This window comes from Episyrphus balteatus, chromosome 1 (genome assembly GCF_945859705.1).
Source record: "Episyrphus balteatus chromosome 1, idEpiBalt1.1, whole genome shotgun sequence".
Taxonomy (NCBI): Eukaryota; Metazoa; Arthropoda; class Insecta; order Diptera; family Syrphidae; genus Episyrphus; species Episyrphus balteatus.
Genome location: NC_079134.1, coordinates 139,030,801 through 139,043,773, shown reverse-complemented (window position 1 = coordinate 139,043,773; position 12,973 = coordinate 139,030,801). Strand labels below are relative to the sequence as shown.

At 28.8% G+C, this 12,973-nt stretch overlaps 1 protein-coding gene across 3 annotated transcripts in view; it reads left to right on the top strand.

Annotated features, from left to right (window-relative positions):
• The window catches only part of LOC129906131 (5-hydroxytryptamine receptor 2A-like), a 267,437-nt gene that overhangs the window by 219,851 nt on the left and 34,613 nt on the right, over nt 1–12,973 (top strand). For all 3 annotated transcript variants that reach the window (XM_055981779.1, XM_055981778.1, XM_055981780.1), the window contains exons 6-7: nt 290–479; nt 542–679. In XM_055981779.1, coding sequence (XP_055837754.1) covers nt 290–479; nt 542–679 — 328 coding nt within the window. The remainder of the gene's footprint in view (nt 1–289; nt 480–541; nt 680–12,973) is intronic.

Sequence of the window (12,973 nt, the reverse complement as noted above, 5' to 3'; positions counted from 1 at the left end):
TGACTCTAATGCGTATTTGAAACTTCTTTTTTTTTTTTTTTTTTGTATGCATGTTTTTCGTAATTACTTCTGGCAAAAGAAGTAATTAACAACAAACTCAATTTTGTAGATAAAACTAAATAACAGATGCATTTGAAATATGTTTTTCTCCCAACTAAACTGAGTAGCTACAAATGTGGTTAGAAATAGAAGAATTTCTAATACCTCTAAGGCATTCTCGAAAACACATTTAAAAAACCTTTTTTCAAAATTACAATATTTTCAATTTTTCTTTTGTAATTATTTTTAGATACTGGGCGGTAACGAATATAGACTATATGCATTCGCGAACAAGTAAACGAGTGTTCATAATGATATTTTTCGTTTGGTTTTGTTCGGTGATTGTATCACTAGCGCCGCAATTCGGTTGGAAAGATCCTGAATACCTGCAAAGAATTGAACAACAAAAATGTATGGTATCACAGGATGTCTCATATCAGGTAAAACTATAAAATTACAATTTAATTGATCAATAGAAATGTTAATAATTTTTATTTAAAAGGTTTTTGCGACGTGTTGCACGTTCTATGTTCCACTCACAGTGATATTAGTGTTATATTGGAAAATTTATCAAACAGCGAGAAGACGGATACACCGACGACGACCACGACCAATTGATGTATCTGCAAATAATAATCAGGTAAGATTTAATTTTCAAAAAATACATATCTATATGAAGAAGTATTGGACTTGAGAGTAAAAGAGATTGAATATCATAAAACAGATGTTTTTTTTAATGGGCTTTTCAAACTACAAAAGTTAAAAAGGTTTTAGAAAATATTTGGCTTTGTCTGAGTTTAATGAAATGTAAAGCAACATTGCTTACTCCCATGAATGTTACACTTACATACATTTACACTCCCTGCTTTCATATGTAGCTTCTAAAAGGCAAATGTATGGAAAATTTTAATAACACTGGTTAACAAAATTGAACTTTTTTCTTGCCACAAGAACCAAAACATACTTTTCTATAGGTTTTTGATGTGCTGATCTCGTATCTGATTGTCCTCCGTTTTTGAAATATTAATGTTATAAAATGTTAAAAAAACGTCATTTTGGCTGTTTTCGAGGTTCTGTTTTTATGTGGGGTAATTTATTATAAACAAACTTGTAACGGTGATTATAATCACAGATATTTTTCCTTCAAAAACTGTTTAAATTTTCCCGATATCTCGTTTACTACTCGAGATTTATCTTAAGTTACAGTTAATAAGCCAAAGAGAAACTAAACTTATTCTAAACTTAAAGTCACTGGTCACAGTATTTATGCCACAAGAACATAAACATACTTTTCTTCAGGTTTTTGGGTTGCTGAAATTGAATCCACACTCAGAAAAATTATTATTAGTTATAAAAAACAAACCTTTTTTTTTTCATTTTATAACAGTAATATCTTAAGAACGAAGGCTGATAGAATTTTTCTGATTGCGGATTGGAGTCAAAAACCCATAGAAAAGTATATTTTGGTTCTTGTGGCAAAAACCTTGTTGACCAGTGTAATTGTTAGGTAAGGAATAGCAACCAAAGAGTTACTACTTGTTACTCTATATACTTTAACATAAATTTTGGAAATTATTTTGAACTACGGACAATACTATTTAAGATCACTCAATAATTCCCCTTAGGTCATAAATTTATAATACAAATTTTGTATTTGCTCTTTTTGAGTTCTATTTTTTTTTTGAATTTAGAACTCAAAAAGATTTTTTTTGTTTATTTTTTTTTTAATTGAATAAAAAAAGTTGTAAATGGTGTGTAAAAAAGAAAAATTGATAAGAAAAACAAAAAAACGGTAGACTTTGAAAGTCCAAATTTCACCACAATTTTTTTTTAATTTAGCATATTATTTAGATCAAAAAGTTCTTTTTTCTGTATTGCTGAATAAATTTGAAATCTTATTTTTTTTTTTTTTAAGTTTTAACAATATTTTATTTATTAAAATTTTTAATTTTAACTTATTTCCTTATCAATAGCAATTTAATATTTTACAAAAAGTTATCATGCAAAATTTTTCAAATACGACTTTTTTTGTGTGTCATGGTCGTGGGTAAAAATTGTAAATTAAAGCTGTTGTTAGAGTTACAAAACAAAAAAATAGATGAAAAAAAAATAAAACGCAGTTTTGATAGAATCACTGCTTTTTTTAAATTGAAAATCATTGGAGCCGTTTTCAAGAAAACTGCAATACGTACCCAATTGCGTCATTTGGGAGGAATACGTTAAAAGGTTCCATGTACAAATAGACGCACAGCCAAACAGAAGCACGGATGGTTTTTATAACGATACCCACTTTTTGTACTACTCTTGTAATGAAATGTTTGTTTTGATTATAACCTTGACATTTTGACACTAAAACAATACTTTTTTGAGTCGTTATTAACGCTACCTGCCAAAGAATCCTTTTTCTTCATTTCTCACTTTTAAATTTCTTTTTACAGACTAAATCGATTCAATGAAAATTTATATGCAGAGTTTAAGGTTTTTAATAATAATACTCGGGAGTTTCTAAAAATGTAATTTTTTTGCAATTAATTCAGTACGTGTGCAAAGTGTAATCAAAATATTAAGAGCCGTTTTAGAGAGGATTCCAATAACATTCAAAAGACATTCGAAGTCAAAGTTTGAAAAATTAATTACTTTTTTAAACTTCAATAAAATTAATTAAAAATTACAAAAGTGTTTTTGAATTTTTAACCGACTTCCAAAAAGGAGGACGTATCGATTCAATTCGTCTGTATTTTTTTTTTCATGTTTGTTACCTCATAACTTTGGACTTAGTGAACCAATTTTGATATTTTTTTTTGTATTGGAAAGCTGTTGCCTGCAGTGTGTTTCCATTTCAAATTCGTCCAGTTATTGCTATAGAAACTATGAAAAAAACATTAAGCCCAGTTTTGATCCATGGAAGTCGGTTTTGTTTTATGCGTGATTTTTTTTATACGTGTGAGAATGAAATACAAATGGTAAACTATGATGAGGAAGAAATTCCTATAAATATTAACAGTTCATACTTGGCAAATACGTTTTACACATCGATTTCTTGACCCACGCTAATGATAAGCTTTTTTATTACACTTCTTTCAAGTTGAAAAAAGACCTGCCTTCCTATTTTAGGAAATAAAAAAAAAAAAAAAAAAAAAAACAAGGGTTTGGGTAAAAATTCTGAAAATCGAAAACCCAAGTTTGTATATTTTAACCAAGTTTGGTGTATTTAACTCTGCATATCGTCGGTCTCATTAGGAAACCTCGTAACTTCCAAAATCAAAATTTTTCAGGTGAGACAAAAAAGTAGAGAAACAAACAGAGTAGTTTGGGAGAAACGTGCTGTGCAAAATTTGATTTTAAGTCCATTTAGAGTTTCCGGAATGAACTCAAATTTTCTGGGCATTCAAAAGTCATTTTCGAAAAAAGGTGGAGTTACGAGGTTTCCTTATGAGACCGACGATATGTACTTCCAAGTCTCATTAACCTCATCGACAATTTTTTTATTGCAAAAGAAAATCTACTGATGTAATAGCTTCATTGAATTATCCTGATTAACTTCCTTTTACAAAAAAAAACTTGTCTCAAAACAGTTCAACTTTTCACTATGTAAAGTAGGTATATTTTATACTTTTCCATTCATAAAAATATAATTTAAAATCAAAACTGAACTGTGTGAGCCATTTCCTTTCATTTAAACTTAATTGCGTTTTCTGAGTTGGAAATCATGTTTTTCGTTGTCGTCTTTTCAATTATTAATCATTTTCAGGAGAAAAAAAAAAAAGACACACAAAAAATATTATGTTTTGTGATCCTATAATACTCAACCCTGGGAAATTGTTATATATTTCTGAATGTCAACAGTTAAAACTTTTCACAACATCCCAATTTTTAAATACAAACAAAAAAAAAAAATGATACAAAAAAGATAAAAAAAAAGAAAAAATTAAAAGCAAACTTTTAATCATCATATCATTTAAAATTAATTAACATCATTTCCAGGACGTCGTTTTCGTCGTCGTTGCGCCGCGCCGTTGTATCTTTGTATCGTGTGTGCGTTTCACAAAATGTGTCCTAGATAGGAAAATGTTGTAATTTCAGTACACACAAAAAGTATTGTAATTAAGTGTTTACACAACACAGCGTATTATACAACATACAGAAACAAGTACTCATTAACTCAGCCGTCACTCTCACCTCTCATTTTTCATCTCGGCAGCTCGCATCTCTCAGATATAATATACAAGCTCACACGAGTGAACGAAATAAGTTTGTAACTCGTACTATCATCATCAATGGGAAATTTCATTTGTGTCAAAAACATTTCAATTATACAAAAGTCCATATTCCTACATAGATGTATAATATTATAATGTGGATTATATAGCATGTCCTGTCTCCCAGCAGGATATCCTTTTATATGCTGTGTAAATGTAGGTCTGTCGTGTGCATAGGTAGAAGAAAGTATAGTGTAATATTGTGATGCTTGATGTCAGACAAAAGAAGAGCAATAAGATTAAATACTAAAATTAATACAAATGACATTTGATTTTAATCTCCGTAAGTTGTTCTCTGCGAGGAGCTGTCACATACGCTGCTGGTTAAAGAGTGTACATCCTGATGGCAGAAAAGAGGAAGAGGATCCTTGCACTGTGCGAGCGAAGCGAACTGCGATGCTGATGTTGATGATGACGACGACGATGACGATGAAAACGAAGCAAGAGCGAAATGTTTAGGGTTGACTTTTATTTTGTTCGCTTTTTCGGTGCCAGGATATCTTCGTTTCATGGATATTTTCATATAAATATGAGGAAGAGATAAAGAAGACATCTTGAAAAGTCTTGACGTTGAAGTCTAATTTAATCTAAATTGTATTTTATTTTTTTGGTATTTCTTTTCTCTCTCTCTCTCTCAACTTTGTATTAGAAAGGAAATATCCCGTGTAGATGTATGTTAACATAGGCAAATATTATTATTATTTTTGGGGTAATTTTACTTTTGGGAAAAAATATGACATAGATCCTGGTGTTGACAATGCTAATGGTGATGGCATAAGATTATGTTATTTTGTTTGTTTTAACAAAAATTTTCGGCAAAGGTATTTTCGTAGAGGTAGACGCAGCACGTATGAACTTATGAGATATGCCATCTTAAAGATTTTACTCTATATAGTGGAAGTGTAAATGTTAAATGTATCGTGACATATACTTTTTTGCAAAAGTTTGTTTTTCATTTTTGAGATTGTTGGCAGGGATGGGGTTAGCATACGTGACTTTATGCAAAAAGTAGTATGTGTATTTTAAGAAGGTTGATAATTCGTATAGTTTTTCAACGTATGAGGAGATCTATTCGTAGAGGTAATTTAAAGGGTTTGGGAAAAAGGTAATTTCTTGTCGAGAATATACAGAGTGTGTACCTACAATAGAAACCTTGCACAATTTCTTTAAATTTTTTTTTCTTGTAGTATGGTAATAGTTTAACCGTACTGCAGCTTTTTTTTTAATCTTGATGATACCCTTTGAAAAGAGACCCTCATAGAGTTAAACGTTGAGAAGAGTTTTCTTATAGACTTCACATAGAGAAGAAAATGTTGCGCATACGCCATAGTGACCCACACACCTTTTGGTTTGTCATTTGAATGGCCTGTAAGGGTTAATTTTTTTTTTTTCAAATTGAATTATGCTTATTTAAATATTGCTTATTATCTTATAAAATATTTTTTATACATTTTTTATAATTAAAAAATAGTAAAAAATCATTAAAATCAATCGATCACTGGTCAACAATTTTCAACTTTTTTTAAATGTTTCAGAAAGATTTATATCTAATTTTATAGATTTGGGTTCAGTTAGCTCAAAAATCATGTTGGTTTCCTTCTAGCAGCTCTAGTTTTTGAAATAGATTCATACTTATCTTGTTTTGAGCGTTAATTCAAATTTTCCAGAAAAAATTATATAAAATTTAATGTATTTAGGGTCAGTTTTTTAAATATTTAAGTTTTCCACATTCTGGGGGTAGTATCGTAATAATTTTAAAGCTATGCTTATTTTAACTGTTTGTTAACATTTTCTAGAAAATTTTTTTCGAACGTAATGCATTTGGGTTCACTAAGCCTTAAAAATCACACTGGTTGCTTTCTAGGAGCTCTATTTTTTTTTTTTTAAATATTTTCATTTTTTACATTTTGGGGGTAGTTTCATACAAATTTTTTTATTACAAGCGTTTTTAAAGTTTTGCTGGAAAAATTAATTTGTAATGTAATGTATTTCGGTTCACTAATAAGTAAAATAAAAAAAAAAATCATGTGTGCAATTCACACGTGGTAGAAGTGAAACCTTAAAAAATCATTTTTCTCACAAAAAAAAAAAAAAAAAAAAATAGAAAAAATCTACCTATTTTTATTCTATCACCTTCAAATCCATGTTTTTTATATGACAACCTATATAAATTTTATATCATCTGAAAGCTTATTGTCCAACCTCAAAATATACATATATATCGATCAGGTCTATGAGACATCTACAAAAAGAGCTAAAATTTTTTGAACTCGATCAATTTCCATCAAGAAAAGCGAAAAAACACGTATTTTTATCTTCTCACGTCATTTTCCATTTTTTCTCACTAACAACCTATACAAAATTTTATACCATCTGAAAGCTTATTGTCTTAGCTCAAAATATATATATCGATCAGGTCTATGAAACATCTACAAAAAGAGCTAGAATTTTTTAAACTCGATGAAATTTCATCAAAAAAAGCAAAAAAAACATTTATTTTTATGTTCTCATGCTATTAATTCAATTTTTTTGTTTGACAACCTATAAAAAATTTTATACCATGTGCAAGCTTATTGTTTCACCTTGTATAATGATGCATAAATCTTATTTCAAAGATGTCTACAAGAGAAGTTAGAATTTTTTAAAGTCAACCATGTCGAATTTCCAGACTGAGATTACGGTACTTCCTACACTGGTAGCTGGTCATCGCCAACAGATCTCCACAGCTGTTTTGAGGTATTTTTAAATTTTTTTCAATTTAAGATTGTGTAACTTGTAGAGAACGTAACGTTATGTGTGATATATCATATAAAAGGTTATGTAATCAGCATGCGTATTAAAGTTAAATAAAATTTGTATGTGCACTAGAACAAAAGATATAATGTGTGTAGGAAAAGACCATCTTTTTACCATTATCTCCGAATTTTGAATATGAAATTAATTGAAATTTTGTACAATTATAATTTATTTAATTACCTATCTACAGTACAAATTTCATTCCTCTATCTTTCAAAACAAAAAAGTTATAACAAGTTGAAGTCGTGTCGCGTTTTCGTTTCATCTTGTTTCAAATCACTACGATACTAAAGAAGTTTTCACTTCAATAAAAAAAAAAAATTTCATTTTCATGAATGGCTAATTTAAAAACAGAGCTGCTTGAAAAAAACTAATGTTTTCGGAATCAGCACCCTAAAATTAGTAAGAAATGATAAGCAACGGTCTGGAAAACTTTTGTGTGTTGGGCAGTGATTATTTTAAAAAATACATATCGATTGGCATTTTTTCAACCTTTCAATCCAATCCAATTTTTTCACTATTTGGTACTAGTGGTTTTTTTTTCTTGAACCAAGGGACAAAGTAAGCCCCGTTTAGCTGCGTGTTAAAATTTGTTAGTGCGCGAATACAAATCAAAAGGTGAATAAATAAACCAGGGGCAAAATAACATTGTGGCCAGTAAATTTTCTACAAATAAATGAAAGGCTATCTTTAAACTCAGAAATTTACCTACAATATACAACTAAATAGAATACAAAGAAAGTAAGAAACTTGATTTTTCCTATCAAGTTGCATTTTCAGAAACAAAAAAAATCCAAAATTTTATAAGAGCCTTTTAAAAAAAAATCAATTATTTCAGTTGGTACCTATGTAATTTTGTAGTATGTAGGAAGGTACTTATAAATGTACCAATATTTATTTTTCAAAAAAATAAACTCATAATTTTCTTAAAAATAAAAAAATAAATAATTTTTCTGAAAATTCGGTTTCTGCAGATCGGAGAGAAGTAGTCCCTCAGTTATAGGTGATATCATCTATTCTATCATTTGTAGATCGGTCTACAACAAATCAAACTACAAACTTCTTAAATTCGATGCTCTTCTTAAATCTTATCTACTTAAAACAATAAGATTTCTAATAAAAATAAATGGAATTTCTTCAAACACTGATAAAATCAAAATGAACTTCACTTTATTTTAATAAGAATTTTCCTCCTAAAAAAATTTTAGTACATCGTCAAAAAATTAAATGATTCTCTTTAATTTTATGGACATTTTCATTGAACTAAAAAAAATTAAGTTAAAAGATGATTACTTTAATTTAAAAAGATTCTTTTCATTCAATTTTGTTTAATTTGAGACAATTTCTTTCCAATAAGGAGCTTTTAAAAGGCCTAAATTACACTAAATTCATCTCCCCAATACCGTTTTATTTTAAAAGAATATAACTCGTAAATTAAATTGCAGTAATTTATCCCACTCCTATGCGAATAACAAAAAAAAACTTCACAATTTATCTACTTTCAAGTATTTCAATTTCTTAACCCTTAATTCGAGTAATGGAATCAATCTTTTATAAGACAAAACATTTGATAACAAATTTATAGAAAGCAACAAAAAAAAAAAAAGAAATCAAACGAAATGAAAATGAAAGTGAGAGTCAAAACGACAGAAAACATTATTTTCATTGTTTATCCTTTTCATTTGATTCAATTTCCTGCATCATCCTTCTTGTCTATCACCATCATAGCATCACAAGCAAATAAATAAACTAAAGCATCAATTTTTTTTTTTTTTTGAATTGGTCGGCTTGTTGTTTCCTCCGTTAACTTCCGCATGTAATCCACTCTTATCTTCTCTCTTCGCTTCTCTGTTATTCGCATCGCAAAAGATGAAGATCAAAACTTGACACACAAAGCAAAAAAAAAAACAGAAGGCGAAAACTCTACACGAACCATCACAGAAACTGGCGCCCAACGATAACATCGATAATAATTTATGTTCGGTCTCATTAATTGCGAATAGCAGCGTTGAACCATCACTGATAAAAGACTATGAACGAAACAAGCTTTCTGAGATTTTATGAAAGAATAAAACCCCTTTTTCGTTGGTATGAGGGAGCCTTTGAATCCTCTCTGTCAGCCTTTTGTTTGGTCCATGTCCTTATGGTAGGAGAAAGACAAAAAAAAAAAAATAATACAACCATCTGATAGTAAAGTAAAGGCAAATTTGTTCACGATCCCAAGGACTTCCCTCCACGAACGACGACGACGGACGATGACGACAACCGACATCGACGATGGTTTCTCTCTAGCAGGATAGTGTGTGTATAATTGCTAGGTGGTTGGAAAAGTGGGTAGAGAATATATAGCAGCAGAAATAGCATCATATCGTGGAAGAATGTGCTATGTGAAACGGAAGGATTGCTTTTCTATTTCTCCTTCGGCATTTTCTATTTTATCATGAGCTGTAATTGAAATACTTGCTGTCGGTCGGTGAGGTTGGTTATGGGCATTTCTATCTATAAATCTATAGAAAGGACAAAAGGACTAATATATTCAAATTATTCAATGGATTTCAATCTTTTCTGCGGATGTGAAATTTTATTTTTTTTTTTTATAATACATATATCCTAAGGAATTGAATAAGGAAAAAAAAAAAGAGATTGTTGTTATTTCTCACAAAACACAAAAAAAATTTATATACGAATATAATCAAATTCAAAGGGTCTTTCTGAGAAATTTAATAAAAAATTTTAAATATTTAACAAATCTGCGGTCAAATCTGTTTCGGCATTAGTGTCGGTGGGTTAGACTTAATTTCGTTTGGAGGCTTTTAAACCCCAAAATGTAATAAATAGTTTAATGAAATTCTTTTCACTGGTACATTGTTTTTTTTTTTTTTTGTGTGCGATCAAATCTTTTGAAATTTTTAAATGGTTTTGATTTCATGGAAAAAGTTTTAGAAAGATTTTTTGGTGTTGTTCTTTTTTTTAATTTATTCAAAAAGAAAATATTATTTGATTTTCATTTTCATTTTTGTCGGGTATCTAGATTTCGTATCCTTGAAGTTGTAGTACACAAAACTTAGTGTAATGTGTAAAAATAGCATGTAAATAAATGTTACGACCACTTGTTTTTAAATAAATATATAGGTACTACTTTAGTGTTATAATAAAAGAATAATGATAAATTAAATGTAGAAATCTTTTTCTTAAGCGATTTCAAGGTCCAAAAGGTAAACCATTTAATTCTTTCTTAAAAGTTACAAACCCAAATTACACAATTATAATTGTTGCTTCCATCTGCAGTTAGGATATAAGAAAAATTGATCATATGAGTTCCGACAACATATCTGAAATATTAAAGCAAAAAATATGAAATAATGTTTAAGGTCTCTTGGTACCTACCAAACAAGTGAAAATATTCAAAACCTGATTGACTAATGCTGCTTCCTGTTTTTTTAAGGATTCTGTGTGGGTTCTATGTGTCAATCTGTTTATATCTCAATCTATAGCCTAAACTTTAAGTTTTTGTAAATTTTACTTTTGGGTTGGGGTCAACATTTTTTTGTCAAAATTTTGCTTTCAAAATTCTGCTTTTGAAAATTCTGTTTTTCAAAATTCTGCTTTTCAAAATTTGGCTTTTCATTATTCTGTTTTACAAAATTCTGCCAAAATCTGCCTATCATACTTTCTTAAATCCATAAATTTAAAAATATTGATAAAAGGTTTTTAATTATAAATATCTTCGAAAAATAATAATCGAACATTATTTAATTAGTTAAATAAAAATTGATATTCAAAACATTAAATAGGAAAAGGAATATACTTTATCTCACAACATCGTTTCTATAATTAGTTTCGGAGAAAATAGCGTATTTGTGACGACTTTTTAACTCAGTTTACATGGTTCCAAAAATTAAAAAACCCGTTTTTCTCGAAACTGTGTTTTCAAAGTCGGTGAGCAAAATTTCTCCTAAACGGCTGAACCGATCGGCTTAAAATTTGTACACGATCTTCTTGTCAGGCAATGAATAAAGGAATAAGGTTTAAAGTGAAAATTTTCGTGAAAAAAAATGATTTATTTTCCTTGGAGAGCCCCAATTTTTTGACTATTCCTTCGTTCATTACCTGCATTTGTCTATCCTGGAAATGAATCTTTTGGTTTTTCTCAATTTTAGGTGTTTTGGATCAGAGATATCTTGCTCACCGCCAGAGGCCAGACACCTTTTTTTTAGGTCGTCCAGGAGATCTACTACAAAAACAACGGAGCCCAATATTTTTTTAAATACATAGCGAATTCTTTTAATACATTAAATTAGCTATAAGTACATGTATTCTTTAAGTTTATATAATTAAATGCTCCTTCACAAAAAATTCACAAAAAAGAACTTACAACTAGATATAACCCCTTAAACAATAATGCTGGCAGAATTCTGAAAAGCAAAATTTTGAAAAGCAGAATTTTGAAAGACAGAATAGAAAAAAAAAGAATTTTGAAAAACAGAATTTTCTTGAAAAATGCAGAATTTTGTTAATCCGAATTTTGAAGTCAGAATTTTGACCCTCTCTCTTTACTTTTAGGACCGAAATTACGAACAACGGCCAAATTGACTCTTCATTAAAAAGGCAATAACTGTATTACTGTACTGCCGGTAATTAAATCGTACACTTATTAAATGGAAGAAATATTTTTTGAACCGTTCTTAGATGTACCTGTCATAGAAGTTTTCTTCATTTGTGAATTACACGTAATACCTACCATTCAAACAATTTCAACGAAAATATTTATAAAACGTTTCAGTAATCGTCAGTAAATGGAAAAATAACTAAAGTTATAAAATAAATTATTATTAGATATTGGATTTTTAAAGCAAATTTCTAAAAAAATATTTTGTTTTTATATGGTAATACGGAACTTTTGATTGTTAAACGTTGATTGATATTTTTTTTTAAATTAGCATACCAATTTTTTCTGAAAAATATTATAAATTTTAACATAAATAAAACTGGTCTCCAAAATTTATGAAAGATTTGACTTTCCTAAATCTAAATATTTTTTTCAGAAAAATTCTAGCACGAACCATTTTTTAAAAATGATTTTTGAAAAATATGAGCAGATTCGGTTGACTTTGTACAAAAATAAAACCTAATTCAAAAAATGGAGTTTTGAGATTTTCTTACGGAAATATCTAAAAAACGTGACCCGTTAGGCCAATTCTGACTTGGAATTCTGAATCAGCGTACAAAAATCATTTAGAAAAAGATAGTTTCATTAAAAGGAGGACCAGTGTAATCAATCATCATCAAATAATAATTGAATTTTTTTTATTCAATTAAGTAATTAAAATATCATACCTAACTTCTTCGTTTTGCGGTTAAAATTAAAAAAAAAATTATATCTCTTATGAAATTCTTTAAAAAATAAGCAATTATAATTACTCTGAAATATTAACATTAGACCTAAATAGGATCACAAAAAATCTAAGAAACACCCATTTCCAACCCCTTAATTATTCTTTATTATTCGAAATGGCAGAATAAAACGAATTTTTTAGTTTTAATGAATATTTATAATAAAATCGTACACATTTTACTTGAGACCAATACATGACAGAATTTGTGAAAAAAAAACTGAACTAGAGATAAAAGGATACAAAAGTGGGTTCCACAATTCTGACTATCTATCTGTTCGCTATTCTTTTCAAAGCTATTAGCTAAGAGTTTTGTGGGATTCCCAAGAGGGGAAATGAAATTTTTTTCTTTCTTAAAAATTAAACTGTGATTGATATATGACACAAAAAAAAATATAAGATAGTTTCCTTAAAAAACTGATCTTAAGTTTTTGAATAAAAATAATACGTGAACTGTTGCAAATAAGGTCCAACTTTTGAAATAAA